This window comes from Stegastes partitus, unplaced genomic scaffold (genome assembly GCF_000690725.1).
Source record: "Stegastes partitus isolate 25-593 unplaced genomic scaffold, Stegastes_partitus-1.0.2 Scaffold899, whole genome shotgun sequence".
Lineage (NCBI taxonomy): Eukaryota > Metazoa > Chordata > Actinopteri > Pomacentridae > Stegastes > Stegastes partitus.
Genome location: NW_007578630.1, coordinates 43,949 through 64,795, shown reverse-complemented (window position 1 = coordinate 64,795; position 20,847 = coordinate 43,949). Strand labels below are relative to the sequence as shown.

Genomic DNA, 20,847 nt, shown 5'->3' with positions numbered 1-20,847 from the left:
AATTCTTGTGTTTATTAAAGTTTTTTTTAAGTAAAAGTTTGTTTTATTATGAATTACTTATTAATATAGCTATATTAATATTTGAAAAGGAACTTTCAGCCGTGTTTTGAAGCCCACTGACATCATTCACAAATCTCTCAAGGAAACCAACATCATGACGTCATGCGCTGAAACAGGAAAAAAAAAAAATGTGACGTAGAAGCCAAGATGGCGGCTCCCCTCTCCACGATGAAATTTTGGAAGCCGGGTAAGTACGACAAAGTCAATAAATTCGGCATCGCTTATGTTTTTTTCCCCTCACCTTCGCGTCTGTATTAACGTTCGGCTGCTAACGTGACTCGGCTTGTCTCGGTGCTCCCGCAGCGGAGGCGACCGCAGCTGCGTGCTGTCTGCAGCCGGTTGCAGTTCAGCTCGGGTTAGCTGTGCGGAAATCCAAAGTAGAACCCTGGGCACATGAAAATACACAGACTGTAAGACAGAAAGCAGCAACACACGTGATTGAAATCTGCTGAAACTGGTTCTTTCGCGGGTCTTTTCGCGCGTCCTATATCGCCTTGCATTGCACCAAACCGAACCCAGCCTGTCATCCTCTTAAATCCTCAGCCTGCTCGCATCTAAATAAAACATCTTATCTCCGTCTCCACCATCTGTTCTGCTTCCAGGCACCGAGGCACCGGGGATCTCAGAGGAGCGGGAGCTCAACACGGAGACCACCGGCTCCCCCATCATCTTCAACCCCCACACCGCCCTCTCCATAGAGAAGCAGCGACAGAAACTCCCCGTTTTTAAGGTTGCACACTTCTTCTGTGTAACATCAGGGTGGTGTTTTGTTGTTGTTGTTGTGGGGTGATTACAATGTGGAACTTGTGTGTCTCTCCTGATGTTTAATTGTTTCCCCATCCAGCACAGAAACAACATCCTGTACTTGGTTGAAAGCTTCCAGACTGTAATCATAGTTGGTGAGACAGGATGTGGCAAAACAACACAGATACCTCAGGTTAGTATAATGAAGCAACCATCAATAAACTGTTAACAAAGAGTGGTGTTTAATCTGCAAAGGAGAAACGATGTTCAAAGTCACATGCAGCTGCTAAAAGGAGGAACAATGCTGCAGTGGCTTGACACCTTTCATATGGATTAACTCCCACAGTGGATTAACACGACCTTGTCTTATAGCTTCGTAGCCTCTTTTTTTCCCCGTTGTTGCAGGGTTTTAACCACATCAGCTAGAGTTTAATTTATGCCAAGCCTGCTTTTCATGCTTTGAACTCCTCTCCTTTTATTTTTGGATGTACCTTCCCTTTTCATCTGCCTTCCATCAGTACCTGCTGGAGGCCGGCTGGGCAGCGGAGGGGAAAGTGATTGGAGTGACACAGCCTCGACGCGTGGCTGCTATCTCTGTAAGAGCTCCGCTGATGTCCTCTCTCATTCGCTCGGCCCCCTCACTGTTTGCCAATGTCATTTCACTGTGAGCAATTCTTTGGTTCGCGTTCAGGCACACGTGCCCAACTCATATTCGATGCTCTCCTCCCTCTTTTTCCTGCTGATAGGTGGCTAATCGTGTCGCAGAGGAGCGAGGGGCCCTGATGGGACACGAGGTGGGCTACACCATCCGATTTGATGACTGCTCTGATCCGCACGCCACGCGGATCAAGGTATATAGACAGTGTCGGATGTCTGCAGGCAGGCTTCGTGACAGGCTTTTCCTGTGCTTGGATTCGTTCAGTATTTAACTGTGCGTATGTGCTTCAGTTTGTAACAGATGGCATGCTGGTGCGAGAGATGATGGCTGATCCGCTTTTGAAAAAATACAGGTACATGATTGTAAATACGCATTCAATTGGGGGTTGACTGACTATCCACTTGTCCAATCATCAGAGCTGATATTAAGAATTTTTGTAATTATTTGCTATCCTTATTTTATTAACCTGTTTTTGTACTACTACTGTAGCTCTGATACAACGGATCTCTCTGTCTGTAGTCAGTCTGCCCCACCTACAACATTTATCTGATTAGTTATATATCAGGAATAATAGCCTGGTTAAAGGTTAAATGTCTCTTTTAGTTATACAAATGTAAAATGTAAATACACTAAAACATGTCGACATTGTTCATAGTGTCCTGTTGGACTTCTTGTTATTCTAAACTTTGACTCCAACACTTTAGTTTTTACTGCAGAAGTACATGTATACTGTTTCCAAGTTTTGATTATTGGTCTCTTTAAACACTAATAATTAGGGCTGCACGATATATCGGCGACCACATCGGTATCGGCCGATATTAGTGTTTTTTTCCGATATATTGGTATCAGTCCGATTGACAAATTTAGCCGATGTGAAAAAACGATGATTGTCTAACATTAGCGCCTTCGTCTCTACATTTGATATTGCTGCTATTTCACAGATGTTTTTATTTAAATGGTCCTGGACTTAAATATGTTTAATTCTGTTTTACTTTTGTTACGTAATAGAGGACACTATGTGTTCAAGCTTCTTTTGAATAGTCTTCATGTTCTCACAGTGCTTACTTATACTCGTTTTGAACAAAAATGGAATATTGACATGGATAACTTTGGTTATTGGCGATATCAGAAATCGTAATATTGGATATCGTTATTGGCCAGAAATTTTAATACCGTGCATCACTACTTATAATCATGTCAGGCCTATAACAAAAAGAACATATTAATTGACCCTGTAATTACATACCTCCTTTTCACTGCATTTTTTTCACTTGTTATTTACAAGTTTTCACTTGCCCTTCTATACAAGTGTTCCTGTCAGCCATGACAGTGTGACCAGGACTATTACCAGGATGCTGAAATTGAAGCAGCTCAGTGGAGTTCAGCTATCAGTAATTTAATTATCTTTACCTGTACTTTATTTTTACTGTGCCATGTCAAATGTCTTATGTGTATATATATAAAAAAAAGATTGTTTCCTTTTGGCAACTAATGTTCATTATTTCTGTGTCATCCTCAGTGTGTTGATGCTGGATGAAGCACATGAGAGAACCCTGTATACAGACATAGCCATTGGCCTGCTAAAGAAGGTAATGACAGCTGATAGTTTAAGCTCTACTTTAAAGTTGCAGTAGGTGGAAATCTGGAAATGGCAAAAACAACAGCAAAAATAAACAGTGAAATTACAGTCCTCCTTTTGCAGCTCTTCCCTCTCTGATTTAAACCCCTCCCACCAGATGAGCATGTGCGTCAAATGTGCAAAGACAGTAAAGCTAACATTAATTAGTGGCTTCACCCAGCTTTCAAACCCTGCTCTCCTGAGTGTAAGTCATCTATATAATCCGTTGCTACACCACGTCCTACCCTCACACCAGGACTACAATGAATGCGTAACACGTGGAGTGTTCATGGCAGCGAGTTTGCTGTGAAATGTACCTTTTTTAGCAGCTGCACCTGCAGGGTTGCAGCAAATCAAGACAGTGAGCTTTCATTTTGGGATTATTGTGTCTTCAGTTTCTGTCCGTGCACAGTGCTGTGATGCTTTAAATTTTGCGTAATATTGGAAAGTTGACATAGACTACAGCAGACCCTGTAAGCTTTCTAAGCAACCATCAGCTGGTACTGGCAAATAAATGATCAACACTCTGAAGTGAGAGCCCCGTTAGATACAAAGCAGTCATTTCCTGCTGCTCACATGTCTGGCGTCATCACTTTTATGAATATAATGGAAGCGAAGTGGTGCAGCATCCATTCCCCGTAAAGGTATGCGTGCAGTACAACCTCGGGGTTACTGTGAGCTTTGCTGCTGTTTACACCACCTCACCTGCCCTGGTGGTAAAAGCCCTGTGATTGGCTAAAAGGCTACAGTCTCCTGTTACAAGCTACATGGAGCCAAGAGGAGCTGCAGAAGTCTAGCGTCGTCTCAGACCTCTTGAATTAAAACATGCTGAAATGTTTAGTATGGAATTTTTGCCCAATGATGCCAGAAAATTCTGCATACCTCAGCTTTAAACATCAATCGGTAATTCATTAGCCCGGAAAGTACTCTTAGAAAGTTGCGACCTCCTTTGCATCTTCACCCCTCTGTTCCCACTGTTGTTTTTTTCTTCTCTCCGATTCTTCAATAGATTCAGAAGAAGCGACGAGACCTGAGGCTGATTGTGGCCTCTGCCACTCTCGACGCCAAGGTGACTGCATCATTAAGATGAACAGATATGCTTGATTAGCGAGAAATGACAAACCAAGACAGACGCGGGGGAAAAGTTGATGTCAGGTCAGATCACATTGTACTGACATCTGTGATACCCCGATGATAGAAAGACACAATCAGGCCACGACTGTGCTCAGCGTTAAACAAGTCAGCTGAAATGCCATATCAGACATCTCTCTGTGTAAAAAGGCTTTTATCTGCACATCCAAATTATGTCAGTTACACCGCATCGGTAAGCTGGATGCAATACTTTCTCAAATGTCAGATTGAGGGCAACAAGAGTATGTCTTTGGTGCAAAACATTTGGAAAATTGCTGAAGAAAAAACATGGTAAAAGGACTTCACCTTTAAATATAGCCATGCTTTATGTTGTAACTTGTAAATATCCCTTTCCTGAATTCACAGTTAACTTTTGAAAGCTGTCTAACCTGATTTTAATATAGCTAATGTCGCTGTAATTGCTCAGTTTGAATTTTTAAAAAAAAGCTATGATAAGAAATGCTTCTTTAATGTTTCCTTTACTAATCGTAATATCACTATTATGTAAAGAAATTCCACGACTTCTTCAACCTGAATGAGTCTGGGGATCCAAACAAGGACACGTGTGGAATTCTGACAGTAGAGGGACGCACTTTTCCCGTGGATGTCTTCTACACTGTCAGGTAGTCCGCACGCACAGCCCAAACTGAGTAAACTGTGTATAATCTGTGTGTTGCTTTTTCTTTCTAAAGTGTCTCTGCTCTGTTCTCAGTCCCGTCCCAGATTACGTGAAGGCCACAGTGGAGACAGTGCTGAAGATCCATGAAACGGAGGATGATGGGGATGTCCTGGCTTTTCTCACCGGGCAGGTTTGTGGCCATATTATTAATTAGCTTAGCTTCTATTCGATAGCAACGTAATTAAATACAACAGCATGCACTGGTTCTCTCACTGGTGGAAAATGTGGTAATTTTTGTACTTTTGTTTATTGCCACTTAGGAGGAAGTGGAGAAGGTGGTGTCCCTTCTGCAGGACCAGGCCAGGTCTCTGTCGCGATATGGCATGAAGAAACACCTGAGAATTTTGCCCATGTATTCCGGTCTACCTTATGCTGAGCAGATGAAAGTTTTTGAGCGGGCGCCTTCATCTGTTCGCAAGGTAAATGTGCCGCCTTTGTTTTTGTGTATTCATACCAAAGAGTAATCTGATGTCATTTTATAGTCTTTGAAGTTTGTATTTCTGCTGTGTTGTATGTATTTTAAAATCTAAGCAATACCAACAGGTAGCCAGATAGCCTGCCTTCTTCTGCTCTAGCAAACTGAAGATATGAGCAGCAGTTTCGAATGTGTTACGCGTTTAATTCATGGCAAGCAAAATTGGGCTGCCGTAGATTTCCATTTTTAACAGTCAAATCTGAGAAAGCCTTACTTTTTCTTATAAAAAATTGGCTCCCCTGATGGTAAAAGTGGTGCAAATGCTGACATACAAGGCAATAGTAGCTAATACAATGGTCCCCTTCATAATATGTATTCCTGTCTAATGCTTCTTCCAGGTTGTGGTGGCCACCAACATAGCTGAGACTTCAATCACAATTAACGGAATTGTGTTCGTCATCGACTGTGCATTTGTGAAGCTGCGAGCCTATAATCCTCGCACTGCCATCGAATCGCTTGTTGTCACTCCCATCTCCAAGGCTTCAGCCAGCCAGAGGGCCGGGAGAGCCGGACGGAACCGGCCTGGGAAATGCTTTAGACTATACACCGGTATGTGTGAGCTTGTAGGGACGGATGTGTAGTGTTGCAGAATAGCATCTGTGAGAGGAGTTCAGCTTTGTTTAATACGTGTTGTATTTTATCATCCTCCTCCTTCTCTTTTCTTGTTCGCTCCGTCTCTCTCTCCCTGTACTTGTTATTGCTTTCTGTTCCTTTTATCAGAGGAGGACTTTGAGAAACTGCCTGCCTCCACTGTGCCAGAGATGCAGCGCACCAATTTGGCCCCTGTCATCCTGCAGCTCAAAGCATTAGGCATCGACAATGTGCTGCGGTTCAGCTTCCTTTCTGTGAGTAGCTCACAGGGTGCCTGTGATGTGTTCACCCACTGTGAAAGGAATTGTACTTTACATTTTAATTAGCAAGAATGGCCCCTGGCCTCTGAGAAAAGATGCACAGAAACCATAAAATTAATGCAATCAATGTCTGTTTGTACTTTCAAAGGTATAAAGACAAGTAATGACTCCCCAAGCGCACGAGGTTCTCACTTCATTCTGTCTTTCAGAGTAAACATTGTCCTTAAGATGCATTTGCCTTTATTATAATTTCACAGCCTCCTCCGGCTCAGACTATGGTTCAGGCTCTGGAACTTCTCTACGCTCTGGGAGGTAAGAAACAAGGCGGTCAGCAAGATGATAAAAGGAAGCCTGTCCTTCAGCTACAAGACTAATGGTCAAAATTCTGTGTCGGCAAGCATCCACAAGCCAAGGTGTTCGTGCACAAGATGCGGCATCTTTGCCATTTGTGTGTGTCTCTCGGCAGGTCTGGACCATTATGGCCGTTTGACTGATCCCATGGGCGTGCGAATGGCAGAGTTTCCTCTCAGCCCCATGTTTGCTAAGATGCTCCTCGAGTCGGGAAACTTTGGCTGCTCCAAAGAGATTGTCACCATCGCAGCAATGATGCAGATTCAGAATATATTTGTGGTGCCACCCAATCAGAAGAAAGCTGCCGTAAGTGAAAACAGGCTTCCAGAAGGAGCGTGTTGCATTTTTGGCCGAAGTGCTTTGTCAGCATAACAATTATCCCGTTTTTTGCTATCTCACCCTGCAGGCCCGTGAGCACAGGAAATTTGCAGTTGCTGAGGGAGACCACCTCACAATGCTGAATGTGTATGAAGCGTTCATTAAGGTATAGTACGCACATGCATATAGTTCAGTCAGTGGCAGGGCACACTTGGGGCTGTTGTGCACTTAGCAAAAGTCAGGGGTAAAGTTGACTCTAATTAAGGCAGTGTGACTTCTTCCTTTATTTCCTGCAGCACCAGAAGAGCTCCCAGTGGTGTCAGGAACATTTTCTCAATTACAAGGGCCTGCTGCGGGCCGTGACTGTACGAGAGCAGCTCCGGCGTCTCATGAACAAGTTTAAAGTGCCACGGACGTCCAGTGAAGGTGTGTGTGTGTCATGCTTATTTCATGTAATATATGGGCTTGAGTCAGTCACATGGACTGAGTGACAAGTTCCAGGTAGGCACAGAAGCTGGTGATCATCTCTTGTGTTCATCTGTTTGATTTAAATATTATTAACATGTTTTTGCACAGGTGACCCAGATGTGATCTTGAAGTGCATTGTGTCTGGATTTTTTGCTAACGCAGCCCGCATTCACCATTCTGGTTCCTACCGGTGAGAGCGCACGTGGCAGTTTTATCATTCTTCTTCCTAGCAGAGAATTACTTCTCTTTTCAGACATTTTTAAAAGCACGTGCTACACTCTGTTATTTTTCTGCTTTGCCAGGACTTTACGAGACGATCGTGAGCTTCACATCCATCCAAACTCAGTGCTGTTTGGAGAGAAACCTCCAAAGTGGTCAGTACTTATTGTTTTTATGCTGCTATGAAGTCTCCACAACTTTTCACATTCTTGTACAATCAGGCTATGTGGAGAATTAATCTATATTTAGCCAAATGGAGGCATCTCATATTATAAATGGTTTGCAAGAACCGCACTGTAAATGTTTCTGTATTGTGTTCTTTTCAGGGTTGTCTTCAATGAGGTGGTGCAGACGGCAAAATACTACATGCGCGACGTGACTGCTGTGGAGTCGTCCTGGCTGGTTGAGTTGGCCCCTCACTTTTACAAGCAAGCTAAGGTAGCCCAGAGATATAAGCTTTATACTTCAACTTCTGTTTGTTTTTAGTTGCTAATAGTGTTAGTATCCGACACCAACAGTCTGCTGTTTTCTGTCTCTTTCATCCTTTAGCATGGTTCACTGGCCAGCAAGAGATCCAGGGTCCTCTAAATCTAAATCATCTCACCACACTAAGACAGGAAGAATAATTTGTCACTGTGCCCCTCTCCATTTCATTGTATATAAAGATGTAATATATATTTATTGTCCATGTCCACCGGCACAACCCCCTCTACACTATGTGGCCATGCTACAATGGGATTAAGTGGTGTATTTTTAGTGTTGACGTAAACACACATTTGAAAGCATCTGTCTTTCTTTTTTGGCTGTGATGTAGTTTATATTTGATCCGTGAGAGTGATGAATGCGTGATGAGTCCAGGCTGTGCCTGACAGGTGTCCATTCAAGCATGGTCATGTAGTCCATTCATATGTGTATATAGTCAGAGCAGGCTCAGGTCCAGGGAGCGGCTCCTGTGCCACAGGCCCGTCCACACCTGGTTCTAGCTTCATTATTTTTTTAAGTGCTGTATTTTTTCCTGTTGCAGATAAATAATGGAAGACAATGACTGTGAGGATGTTTCCCTTTGAGAGACTTTCATGTTTTAGTTCATTTGCTCCCCTTCATAACCTGGGTGCCTTTATGTTTTAATTCATTCACTTAACCCTAAATGTATTTTTTTAAGTCTTTAAAATTTCTTTACCTTCATACAGAATGTAGTGGTATATATTTTCAGAAATGTGCTGCAGAAGTAAATGTGTTTCTTTACTTTTTTTCATTCAACCTCAAATCCTCCAATATTGATACTGTGAAGGGATTTCATTACTTTCAGACGCTCATTTTACACTGCATTGCCACTTAAGAATGGTACAGCTCAGACATAGTGGCCTTGTCACCACTCTGTGCCAGTTTTTTGTTGTTGTTTTTGGTTTTTTTTGTATCAGCCTGCATCACATTTCGTTTTCAGATGGAATGTGTAAATACACCCAAACATTGTAAATGAAAAGCTGTGAAATTTAAAACTAAAAAATGAAGTGCCATTTGTTCCTGAGATGACATAAAGTGCATCCAGACATGCATCCAAAGCCTTGAACAGTAGCATTTATCTGCTTTCAGCCATCACTAGCCATCATAATTGCCTTTCATCTCATGGTTTCTCAGTTTTACCAAGGCTGTATTGTACTTTTTGTTCCATCAACATTGTCTACCAGGTGTTAAATAAAATGTCCAGGTTTAGTACTCATGATTTACGTTACATGTTGTGTTGTACATTTATGCTTTTGTCTTTATTTGTACTTATTGTTTTGGTATTTGGCCCTGAAAGTTTCTGTGGGCAGTACATTAAAGTTTTGTCATTTCACTCTGCTGGGATGTACTTTCAAACCGGAAAGGTTACTGTCACCAGATTTTACGTCTGCCTGCATGTTTTGTTTTGTTTTGTTTTGTAGGACTCGTTCTTGAGGTTAGAGCTGTAGATTCAGTGAAACTAAACAAACCACAGAAGAACACACCATGCAGTAGCTAGTTAAACCACCTCAAATTAGATGGATATACAAATGAAGTACCTTTGCATGTTAAATGGTACTCTGATGTAGACCTTTACACTTAAGATCACGTCGTAGACTTATTGCAGGTAAAAAAAAAATATTTGCAAGATGACTTGTTTACTCTCATTCGTGCAGATACTGAGTATGTATGCAGCCAAAGCAGTAATCTGTAGACCTGTGTAACTGCTTACCTCCGAGATAAAAATGTCACCTGCCACCTCTTCCTCACTCATCAAATAAAGCCTTATTGTCATACACAAAGTGCTAGTTTATCTTTGCTTTGTCGATTCTGTTGCTGTTCACTGTACTGTTTATGCAGTGTGTGTGTTTGCCAGGGGGTGTCACCGTTGCACCACAAACAGCGCCGAGCTCCGCTTAGAAGATCTTCAAGGAGTGTGAGGGCATTTTTCAGTGTCTGTATGTATTTGTTATAGCGATAAGTGTGTATCCTCTGAATGATTGTTTTGGCAGTTGACAGATGAGCAGGCAAAAAACGTAACAATTTAGAGGTACATTATAATGAGCTGCAGTAAACTGTATATATATAGTCAGGAAAATAAACACTCTGTGAGTATATTTAGGCACATCTGGTACAAATGTAAAAACACGTCAACAACAGTTTTGGCTTATTTATCCGAGAACATCTGTGTTTTTCTGTATTTATTGCTGTTTACTGACTTACTTTGTTTACTCATTCTGATGCAAAACTATTATGTATTGATGTGTCAATCCAGGATGGCTATGACAGACATATATTTGGTGCAAAAAAAAAGTATGACAAAACACAAGACAACTAAACACCATGCATGCACTCTGAAGGCCCCAGCTCTAGCATCCCAAAAATGTCCAGGCCTTCTATGTGAATTATTCAGTTTGGGAACAGTTGAAGATCTTCGCCACTGAAAATCACTTTAAAAAAAATCTTGTTAACATATGGTCCATTTAATGTGTTTTATTTTTTATATATATATGCTTGAAGACATAAGAAATAAGTGGTCAATGCCAAGGGATGAGTATTTCCACCTTAAAACTGCAGCATGCCGATATCCACCTCAAAAACAGTGATTCTGAGTTCCATATGTAACAAACCAAGCCTGTCATCTTGCAGCATGGGCCTTTTTCATATCTATATCTATTTTCTTATCTTAATTCTTCTTCAGAATCAAAAATGGCAGGACTATTTTTACTCCAATATTACAATTTTGCCAGTGTGTAGCGCAGAGTAGTTTTGTTGTCTTCGGTGAGCTGGTGTGCTTCAGTTGCAGAGCGGTGGTTGGAAACAACTTCCTAATATTCTACATGAAACAACAATGTGGAGTCACATCTTGGCCGTTTTAGGGCAGAAAGGGATTATTTTCGAGAAAAAAACCCCCAAAACTAAATATGTAACATTGACCAACAAAGGTACATTTTTTTTAGGGGAATAATCGATGACTGGAGGGAAACTTGAAGCAGAATAGTAACTAAGGTGGATTTGTAACTAACCTCAAAGGCCCCCTGTGCCATAAATCAGTTTTGAAATCATACATATTGGAGTTTTGTCGCTGCATAAAGAAAATGTGCTACATCAAATCTGGGGCCGTGTAGCATTAAAACACAAGAGCAGGTGAAGGTGGGACAGGTGTACAGGTCACCTGAGTGTGGCCACTGGTCACATGACGAAGAAAAAACGCGCGTGGTCGTGTTTTGTCGGTCAGCTACCTGGGATGGATATCTCTCTCCATTAGTTAGCTTTCTACCAACTGAACGGCTAAAGTGGGTGTTGCCCCTACAAAAGTCCAAATGCAAATAATTCATGGGATGTTTTTATATGGTATGTGTTCTTAAAATGTTATCTAACAAACATTTCGTCTTCAAGCGCGGCCTGTTTATTTAGCTAGCTAAACTTACTGAGCTAAACGTACTAGCAGTTAAGCTAACTGCTGCTAACTGATGCCAATGATGTGTGCTGCCATTTGTTTGTTTGTTTAAGTTTGCGTCACAAGACGGGGTAAACAGGCTTACTGTTTTCAATAACAGTTCAGGTTACGTCATTTTTCCAGTGTTTTATGGTTTCTGTCAGAATTAAGAGGAAACTATTGCTCTCTACAACTGCAATAATGAGGCATTTTTGCTATTTAACTGTGCAGCAGTGGGACAGATTTGAGGGGGAAAGTGTTTTAATTAAAATTTTAATTTACTTGAAGACGTAAAGGTTCCCATAGTTACAGGTGCAATGAGGAAAAGTCACTTTGAGAAGTAGTATGCTCCACAGAGCTCCACCTGCCTTTAGCTTTAATGTTAAGGCTTGGTAAGAAAATTGTGTGTTCACCTAATATGTATCTGCTGATTTCTTGTTTTGGTCTGTAAAAAAAAAAAAAAAAAAGACTACATTTTTAAGATTGCATTTGTGGCCTTACCATCAGTTACAGCATCAAGGCTCGATGCCAGCTTGTTTAAGCTTGCTATGCTTAGGCCTGTTTGTTTGTGTCAGCTGGTTTTAGGGGCTCAATGTTTCTGCAGACTCACCTCTGGTGCACACTTCAAATTTAGATTTTTTTAAAATTTATTTTTAACCCGTCCTCTTACCTTTATTTTGCTTTAAGTTACTGCTCACAACAGCTTCATATATGTATGTATAAGGCATGGTAGGAGCAATAAAGTCAATGCCTCTTTACATGCAGTAGCATTGGCTGTAATCAGTCTGAGGAGTTGGGTTATGCACACACATGCATTAGGAAATTCACATTGATATCTTGCTGATAAGACGTTGTCACTTCAAAATGTCACAATGAAGAGAGTGACAGACGCAATAATAATTATCCACCGCGTTGTTGACTTTAAGTTTTTACTGGCTGTAATAGCAGTAAGCATTCTGAAAGAAGAGACAGTCAGCCAGTGGAGGGTAATAGAGGGACTGTCTCTCCCTGGTCCTATGCCAAAAGCAGACAAATATACTAGAAGTAAATGTGACTTCTTAGTAATGTATGTGCTGAGATAACAGGGCATTTCAGGAGATGTGTATCTCTGCTTTCCTAGTTCTCAGTTGCTCAACTCTAGGCATGTTTTACTGTCTTTCTTTGGTGTTAGCGGAATGCTTCTGCTAACCTACACATTTAACCTAAAGACAGCCCACAGAGATAGCTAAAAGGAAGTACAAAAATAATTGTGGTAGCCATAATTTATTTTTTTTTTTTAACTGGACCAAGCATATATGAGTAAAAATGCTGAAGCATGTGATCAGAATAATGAAACCATTTAATACTTCTCAATGTGTTTTCTACCTGCAGTTGTGTCTTTGCAAAGTGTGTACCAGCAGTTTGCCGATACATGAAAATTGGATGTTTTTACGTTAGTGTGATGGCAGATGTCCTGGCTTTGTATTGCTATTGGAAGGTGGGTGCAGTGTCCAACAGCAGAGGAGACAGTCACACAGAGCAGGAAAAGATGAGCACTGCTTACAGCCAGATTTGCACAACTGCACAGTTCCCTTTTGTAGTCCAAGGTATTGCAATTTATATATTGAATATAGCTTTTGATGCCACTTCTGTCATGTCCTCTTATTAATTTGTTCACATTTAATGTATTGAATTTGTTTGTTAAATTTTCTTAATATTTTAATACTCTAAGAGATTGAATTTGATTAAATGAGGAATAGAAACTTCCCCTAGACTTTAATGGAGTACGGTGTAATACAAACCCTGTGCAGTGCATGCCTTTGTCAGTGAGAAAACAAGTTTTTTGATTCAAAGTATAATTAATTTGTAACCGCAGCACTACACAGAGAGATAGAGAACAGCTATATGTTTCTCTAATGTTTTGCTTTTCATTTTGTAAAGCTGATTGAGTTCCCGAGATTAAATTGCACTGTCACTGCAAATAAAAACTAAGCTTTGGCAACCGGTAGCTTTACATGTTTCCTTTGGACCCTGCTTGTTTAGTGATACAGCTAACCATTCTAAATGATTTATTACAAGAAATGTTGAGTCTTCTGTCAGTCATTTAACAAGAAATGCAATATGCAATGCACCTATAATATAGTTTATTTAATCACAGCGTGAGAATGGGATTGTCTCACATCTTTTATGTTCTTTCATTTAAGGATATTTGGAAGTGCAGTACATCATAGCGCGTCTGTCCCGCTGTCAGCTGATGGGAACGATGACTTTCGTTCCTTCGTGTCTACAAGGAGGACAAAAACAGGTAAGAGAAGAAAGGCTACATTTGTACATGTGTTTTTCGGTTCCACTCAGTTGGCCATTAGTGTTGTATAACCACATACATGTGAGGTGACAGCCGGAGGTATCAGTGATTAATTGCATGCATGTGACTCGGACGAGGCAGCAGTTTGAACAGGTTGTGTGTATGTGCTTGAGTGTTCCTCACCATATTTCAGTGCTGTCAAAAAATCATTGACATGTTCTATCCAATTCAAAGAATGTTTAACCGTTTTAAAGGGTTTGATGGGAAAACAAGTCATGTGTGAATTGTAATTACCCCCTGTTCAAAGTTTATACATGTTTTGAAAGAAAACAAAGTGGTTAATATTTCTCTACTCAATGAGTGATCAGTAGTGAGTGTTTCTCCCCCCCCCAAGTTTTTGGATGGTTTTGCTTGTATAAGGGGTGCATAGTGTTCGAACATTAGGTTTATTACATAAATGTGATGAAGTATGTTGATTTTTCTGGTATTCAATTACTGGATTGGCCAGATAAAGATATTCCAGTTTGGTTGTTTTATACATTAACATTTTCTCAGTTAATTATCTTGAACAACAGCCATATCACTCTACACTTTCTATCCAGTAGTGTAATTGTGATAGATATGGGTATCGCATGAGATTTGAGGTTAATGCTCAGCATTGACATTAACATGGCAGTGGGAGTCAAGTGGCAAAGTGACAACAATAAGCATATTTGAAAAAAACAACACGCATGGACGCTAATCTACTTGATGAGCTATAAACTTACAACTTGTGTGTACATTATACATGACTAAATAATAATCACCCATTTTGTCTGACTGTATGCATAAACAGAAAAAGACATTGTGTTTATGATCTTATGTTTGTATGGGATTATCTCTCAGAATATTATTAATAGCATGAATGAGGCTTTATTTCAAATCATCTGTATGCATGATGAAAAAAAAAATCTAAGAGGTTTCAAGCATGGGAGGAATTTTTACATTTGGGAGGGAGGATGCAATCAGTAGCTCGGGACTTGCAGAGGCCTCCTCGGGTGACAAATTGAAAGTGTCTCGGTCTAGTTTATAGCCCTGATCAGGTCAAACGAAAAATATTGGAGGTCTGGGTGAGGAGACAGGCCCGCCTGGTGCAGATAAATGGACTGATCATTTCTTATTGAGAAACAATTCCTAAAAGGTAGTTTACTGTGTGACTGGGGAAGCGGCGAGCGGAGAGAAGAACACGCACCCACTGCTCCCTCCCTGACCCTTCCTCCACTGCCGGAATTAAATGGATAGAGAGAAAGCGTGTTTCTGATGGCACTCCTCCGCCAGAGAGACACTCCATTTGTTATGAAGTAGGGGTTCTGATGAAGTGTAGGGAGCTCCTTTTTCTTTTTTCCCCCTTTTTTCATCCTTCCTTTCTCAGGCACTACAAGGCCGGCCTTCAGTCTGCTTCACATGAAATGGATGGAAGGAGCCGATTGAATTTTACACTCCCCTGGTCATGATTAATGTGTTTGGTGAGGACTATCTTGGCAGTGAAACTCCACTGCCACTAGCTGGCGCTCAAGCTCCTCCATGGCTGGAGCTTGATAACTTTGCACAGGGGTTCAGTAGGGGGGTGGTGTTAAATCGGGGCAGTTTTGTTCAAGAAACTGGTCTTCACGTAGCCCACAACCCCTTTAACTCCTCTCCCCTTGTGTTAATAGAAAATCTCTTGCCCACTCGCTTGTTATTACTTCACGGTCAGTTTCTCAGTGTGCTCTGTACCCAGTGTTACTTGGCAGGACATGCTGTAAATGTCAATTTATCACTTAACCCACTGTTAAGGGGTTGGAGGCCTAATAAAAGATGACAGGTCATGGTCGCGGATTACTTAACAGCTGGTGTCAGTTTACTTATTCAGACTTCATGCATGGATGTGCAATGACACTAGGTTTCACAAAATGGACCATTTTTCTACTTTTTTCAATTTGTCTATAGCAGGTTAAAAATGTTAGATAGTTATGTTATTTGTTGTGTCGTTCATGTACAATTGTGAAGCGCACATGGGCCATTGTTTTAACGCTGCAACCATCCCAACAAATACAAAGCAGCTGGACACACGCACCGTGTGAGTGTCACCTGCTGTTTTGGTTCATGCATGTGAAGCATTACAAAGTGCTGAAAGGCTGGCTGAAGTTTAATAAAAAACACTGGGTATGGTGGTTAATAAATTCACTCTGAGCAAGTCACATCATTGTGCTCATGACTTTGAAATAGCTGAGCCAATCACAGTGGTGCATGATGGCAGCAGTTCAACACATGGAAAGAAGCTTCTCCTAGAAGTTAGATTATTGACTGAATGTTTCATAGTGGCACGATGTGAACGCACGACACTTAAAATCTGCAGCCAGTGGCATATGAAATTGTTTTTAAAAAAAAATTAAATAAATAATTTGCTACTTTTACTTAAAGGAAAGTTGGACAGGATTCAGTGATACACAGGACTAATCTGCTTCGTTTCGACACCTTCCAGATAAGTCTGATTTGTGCAGCGATTTCATTTGATTTGAAAAAAGAAAAACAAAATATAGTGTAAAGGCACTGTGATGATTTGTAAATCAGAGCGTACTCTGTTAATAAAATGACAAAAGGGGCAGCAGATTAACTTTATGTAAAAAAAACCAAAACAGATGTGTTTCTGTGATGTGTATTCTCACTGCAAAGTCCAGGACACATTTGCAGCAAAATAACAACAATTCTCTTTGCAGCCCCTGATTGGCATGAACTTCTCACCTGTTTGTACCCCCTCTCCACCTGTGTGCTCTGCATTTGGTACCTGAATACCAATACATGAATTTTAAGGTCAAGAAATTACCAGTCTGTAGGAGCTAGTCAGTGTGCTGCGACAGAAAAAAAAGGTCCATGGACTCAACAACTCACAGAAAAAACAAACAACCCAACAAAAAAAAAAAAACTGAAAGGATAGGCGCATTTGATTTCACCTAAATCAGATTACAGTGAGACCTGTCATCCTGTTTTTATTGCCAATGATAGTGTAACCCAAATGAAACTGTAAACATAGATCTTTGATTTCTCGCAAATTTTATTTCACCATTGCTCTGCACTGTATTTGATTGTCAGAAAGTGCTTTTCATCAGAAAATATCTTTGTCAAGTTTGCACCAAACACCAGCAGATCATCTTTGAGGAACAGTTAGTAAATGTGTTAAATTCAGGTACTAAACAATACAGAGAATTACAGTAGTGTATGTTTTAAAGGACACAAATTGAAAATAAACACAGGACTTTCTAAGTGATAAGATGATTGCATTAGCTTGTGAATTAGAAAATGAAGCCAGTATCATAACCGAGGCACAGCCAGTGAGGCATCTTCAAAGTATCTGTTGATAAGGGACCCATATTTAATGGCATTAATGGCAGTAAGGCTGGAAGGAGCGGACTGGATTTACAGAAGTGCCTTAGATGAGAGATCAATAAAGAGGTAACTGAGTGGATGAGCCAGACTAAGCAGGAATAGGAGCAGGTTTAATTTTGCATAAATAATGTACAATTCTGAGACGAGAGAGTGAGATAGAGGTAGTGCATCCAGATGGCAAGTCATTCCCCTTTTTTAATATAATTTGTCTTCTCCAATGTTAAAGCACAGTTTATTCACTTTATCTTAAATGTCTACAACATGTTTTCGCCCCATTTTGTTTCGGTCATAATCTTGTTTTCTTCATCAGAGCCGTTCATCTGTTTCCACATTAATTTCACTATCTAATGTACACATATCAGATGTGTTTATATAGTTATAGCCCAATAGAAGCCCTGTAAGTGGATTGTATGTTGCCCTGCTGGAGCTCGCCAGAGCGTTCTCCTCCACAGTCCAAACCCTGCTTCGATCATCAGGACTTCAGTGGATGATGGATGGAGCTGTCTCCCTCCAGGTTGTCATAGCATCTGTTGCATGGTGCTCGCTGTATCCTGCTCAGTCGGTGCTTGCATACACACACATATAGATCTCCACCACTGTTTGTGTGTGGGCCATTTAGTGCATATATGTAAAATGAGAAACACAAACCCACCTCTCAGCACAAACATCCACATGGTTAGCTGCTATCTTTATTATTGTAGGTAATGAGGCAAACGCTTCCTTTTTTTTTTTTTTTTTTAAACTTTCATTGAAAGAGACGATCCAGGCCCTCCAACCTACGCTCACTTGTAACGAAATGGGTTCCTGTGGTTGAAATGGTTTAAAGGTAGCAGGCCATCCTCTACTTAAGGTGTGGGGGGGGTGAAGGTAGAGCAGTAGGAGAGAGGAGATAACTGGAGATAAAAACAATGGGAGAGTGACGAAGGAAGGGATGGCTGAATGAGGGAGAAATCAATAGGAAATCAGTGTTTGGGGAGGGCCTGTCGTTTATCAGGTGACACGGTTAAACAGCGTTAAGGCACTAAAAGTGAAAAATAAGGGCCATCCCCATGCTGGTATTGATCACAGCGGAATGGGGCGGCAGAAGGCCGAAGCCACTAATAAAATAAGACGTATCTGAGTGGGAATCAGCCAGGGATCGATGGCACGGTGATCAAGGCCAAAAACATCTTCACTGGGATTTAAGCTTGTTCTGCTCTGCGATGCCCCCGTTACCCACCTCATTGTGAGTAAAGTTTGGTGTGATGGAAGTGGTGGGGTCACTTAGAGGCCCTACAGGCTGGACTTACCTGTTCAGTGAAGATTTGTGGCAGAAAGTGGGGTAAAAGTGGGGGAAGAATAAGGGAGAGACAGTTTCTTTTGATCTTTCACATGCTTTAATTTAGATTATTTATACTGTCCTTTTGGATCTATAATGTAATTTCTATCAGTCTGGCATCAGTGGCATCATGTCTTATTCATAGTGGTATTGAGGTCTTTGCAGATTCGACTGTACTGCCATCAGACACCTGGATTTTTAATACTGTAGTTTTCTACAAGTTTGGATGGGTAATTTTGGAGAACCACATTCTTTGGAGGGTCTCATTCAAGTTTGTCTTTTTTAAATCCCACCTTTTCTGTGGCAAGTGGTGTGTTTCAAGTCCTGTTTTGTGTGGATGCAGTCTTTCAAGCTTTGGCTTGATGGAGGTTGTGTTGTTGGCTGTTATGCTCAAGTTGTTGTATGTTTAATATTGTTTAAGTTGGGAGATGGCATGTGGTCAATTTCCAGATAAGAAAGGGCAAAATGCTTAATTAAATCAAAATCTACAAGTTTGTCTTTAAAAATACATTATCTTTACCTGTAAAGTGTTTTTTAGTAATGCCCTGAAGTTACAGCTTTTTATAAAATTGTAATAAAGCTATGGCTTTAATTATCTTTATGCTTCTGGTAACTGAAGTGACAGTTTCAGTGGAGCAGCAGTTGTTAATGAGAGCCACTCAGTTGTTTGTGGAACTAAATTGAAACCCAGACTGAGCTCAGCCAGTTGCACAGAAATCATTCACATATACAGTATCGTCATGGCATGGAGGTACAATGTCAACCAACTGACACATATTGCAGAATTGTTCTTGGAGTGATTTTAGATTAATTTGTTTTCAGGTGAGATGTTAACTGCCGGTTGTGTAAAGTACCCCATTAGAATCATTCAGGTGTAGTCCATGATCTGAATTTTTACTAATGGTAGAAGTTGGTTTCATCCCCCCGACGAGACCCAATGTGATCCTTTCCTGCCACAATTTCATTTTGGAGATCCACTGAGAATTCGTAGGTTTTTGACTTGGTTTGAACTCAGACATGCACCGTAAACTCTGTAACATATAGACAGAGGTAACTTTGTGAGTGATATCAACACATCAAGAATGATAAAACCGCATACATTTAGGCTCAGCCATATGCACTATGAAGCATTTCTTTCTCTATGTACCTTTAAAAAATTAAAAATAATTCGCCTTAATACATGCATAAAAGATATTCAGAATAGTAGAAAGTGTTTTCTGTTCTGTTCATATGAAATCACTGTGTATTGTCAAAGTCGTTTTGACTTGAATTTCAAATTAAATATGAAACAACAAAAACATGAGGGTTTAGATACTTTGAAAAGATTTCTGCCTCATCAACTGTTATTGGAGCTCTGCTGTCAATAACAATGAAGATCCTGCAACATCTCTCATTCTCTTTCCCTCTTTATCTTTATCCACCCTCATTTAAAAGCTGCTGTGTTTGTGTCATCATGCCAGAGGTTTTGTCTCAAAATGGGCTATAACAAAGAAAAAAACAGGAAAATCAGTTGTTGTGGCTGTTAAACATCTGGCAGTGAGCGTTTAACGACTGTAGCAAAGCCGAGAAAAGGAGGTTTTTAGTATTATTCCAGTTTCCTACTTGTGTTTTAGCATTAGAGCAGTGGTGTAAATAGACACGATATCTCTGTACAAACCACAGTTTCTAATTCCCTCCAACTTCTTCCTCTATTCTCTCTTCATTTATTGCGCACCAGATGGTGCAACAAGGATCGTCTGGAACAGATATGATAGCAAAGGTGCTGGTAATGAAGTGGAGGCCTGTGGTCCAAAGGGACATTGATTCCAGTCATTTGAAAATCTTTTTTTTTTCTTTGTGTGCGTTTCGTTCTTCATAAACAGATGTCAGTGGGCCTAACTGTTCCCAAATGTGAAAGAGGACATTGGATGTTCTTTGTCTTTGAACCCCATGTAGACCGTCTCTGCTTTCTGTATTCAGTATGTCTTTCATCGTCTCATACATAAAACTACAAAAACATTCAAGCATGTAGTAACCCCTGGCCAGCTGCTGTAGTTCTTGGAAAGTTGTGGTCGCTGGTGGATATTCAATCTCTCAGCATGTTGATGTGCAGGCAGCTGTGCTATTCACAGTATTTAGAAAGAAATTTCCTGTGTTGAGCATCAACGGCAACTGGCTAGCACAGTTCAGAGGCTGTGTCATTGAACAGCAGAGGGTACGACGAAAGTTTTGTTCAGGGCAGTGAGGTTACATGGCCTATGAAAGACTGAGGAAGTGGAAATACTGAACAACCAATGAGCAGAATCAGTATCAGTAAGGGACAGTGTTTTTTTTTTTTTCTATCTCGACATTTTTCTATGCCTCGTA

The 20,847-nt window shown here is 40.7% G+C and overlaps 1 protein-coding gene across 1 annotated transcript; it reads left to right on the top strand.

The window, feature by feature from the left end:
* Positions 1–187: 187 nt before the first annotated feature.
* dhx35 (DEAH-box helicase 35) lies at positions 188–9,857 on the top strand. The gene is made up of 21 exons (XM_008293634.1): positions 188–247; positions 663–790; positions 905–997; positions 1,323–1,400; positions 1,551–1,655; positions 1,753–1,814; positions 2,982–3,051; positions 4,090–4,149; positions 4,722–4,834; positions 4,924–5,020; positions 5,151–5,309; positions 5,704–5,914; positions 6,086–6,210; positions 6,474–6,528; positions 6,683–6,873; positions 6,974–7,051; positions 7,182–7,311; positions 7,462–7,543; positions 7,656–7,727; positions 7,899–8,010; positions 8,122–9,857. Exons 1-21 carry the CDS (start codon positions 208–210, stop codon positions 8,158–8,160), a joined length of 2,100 nt encoding a protein of 699 aa, XP_008291856.1. The 5' UTR covers positions 188–207; the 3' UTR covers positions 8,161–9,857.
* The last annotated feature ends 10,990 nt before the right edge of the window (positions 9,858–20,847 follow it).

Bases quoted from the DNA above. Each gene is read 5' to 3' on its own strand.
- dhx35 (XM_008293634.1), top strand. From the start codon at position 208: ATGGCGGCTCCCCTCTCCACGATGAAATTTTGGAAGCCGG. The intron at 248-662 runs GTAAGTACGACA...TTCTGCTTCCAG, and splicing joins GATGAAATTTTGGAAGCCGG to GCACCGAGGCACCGGGGATC. The intron at 4,835-4,923 runs GTAGTCCGCACG...CTCTGTTCTCAG, and splicing joins GATGTCTTCTACACTGTCAG to TCCCGTCCCAGATTACGTGA.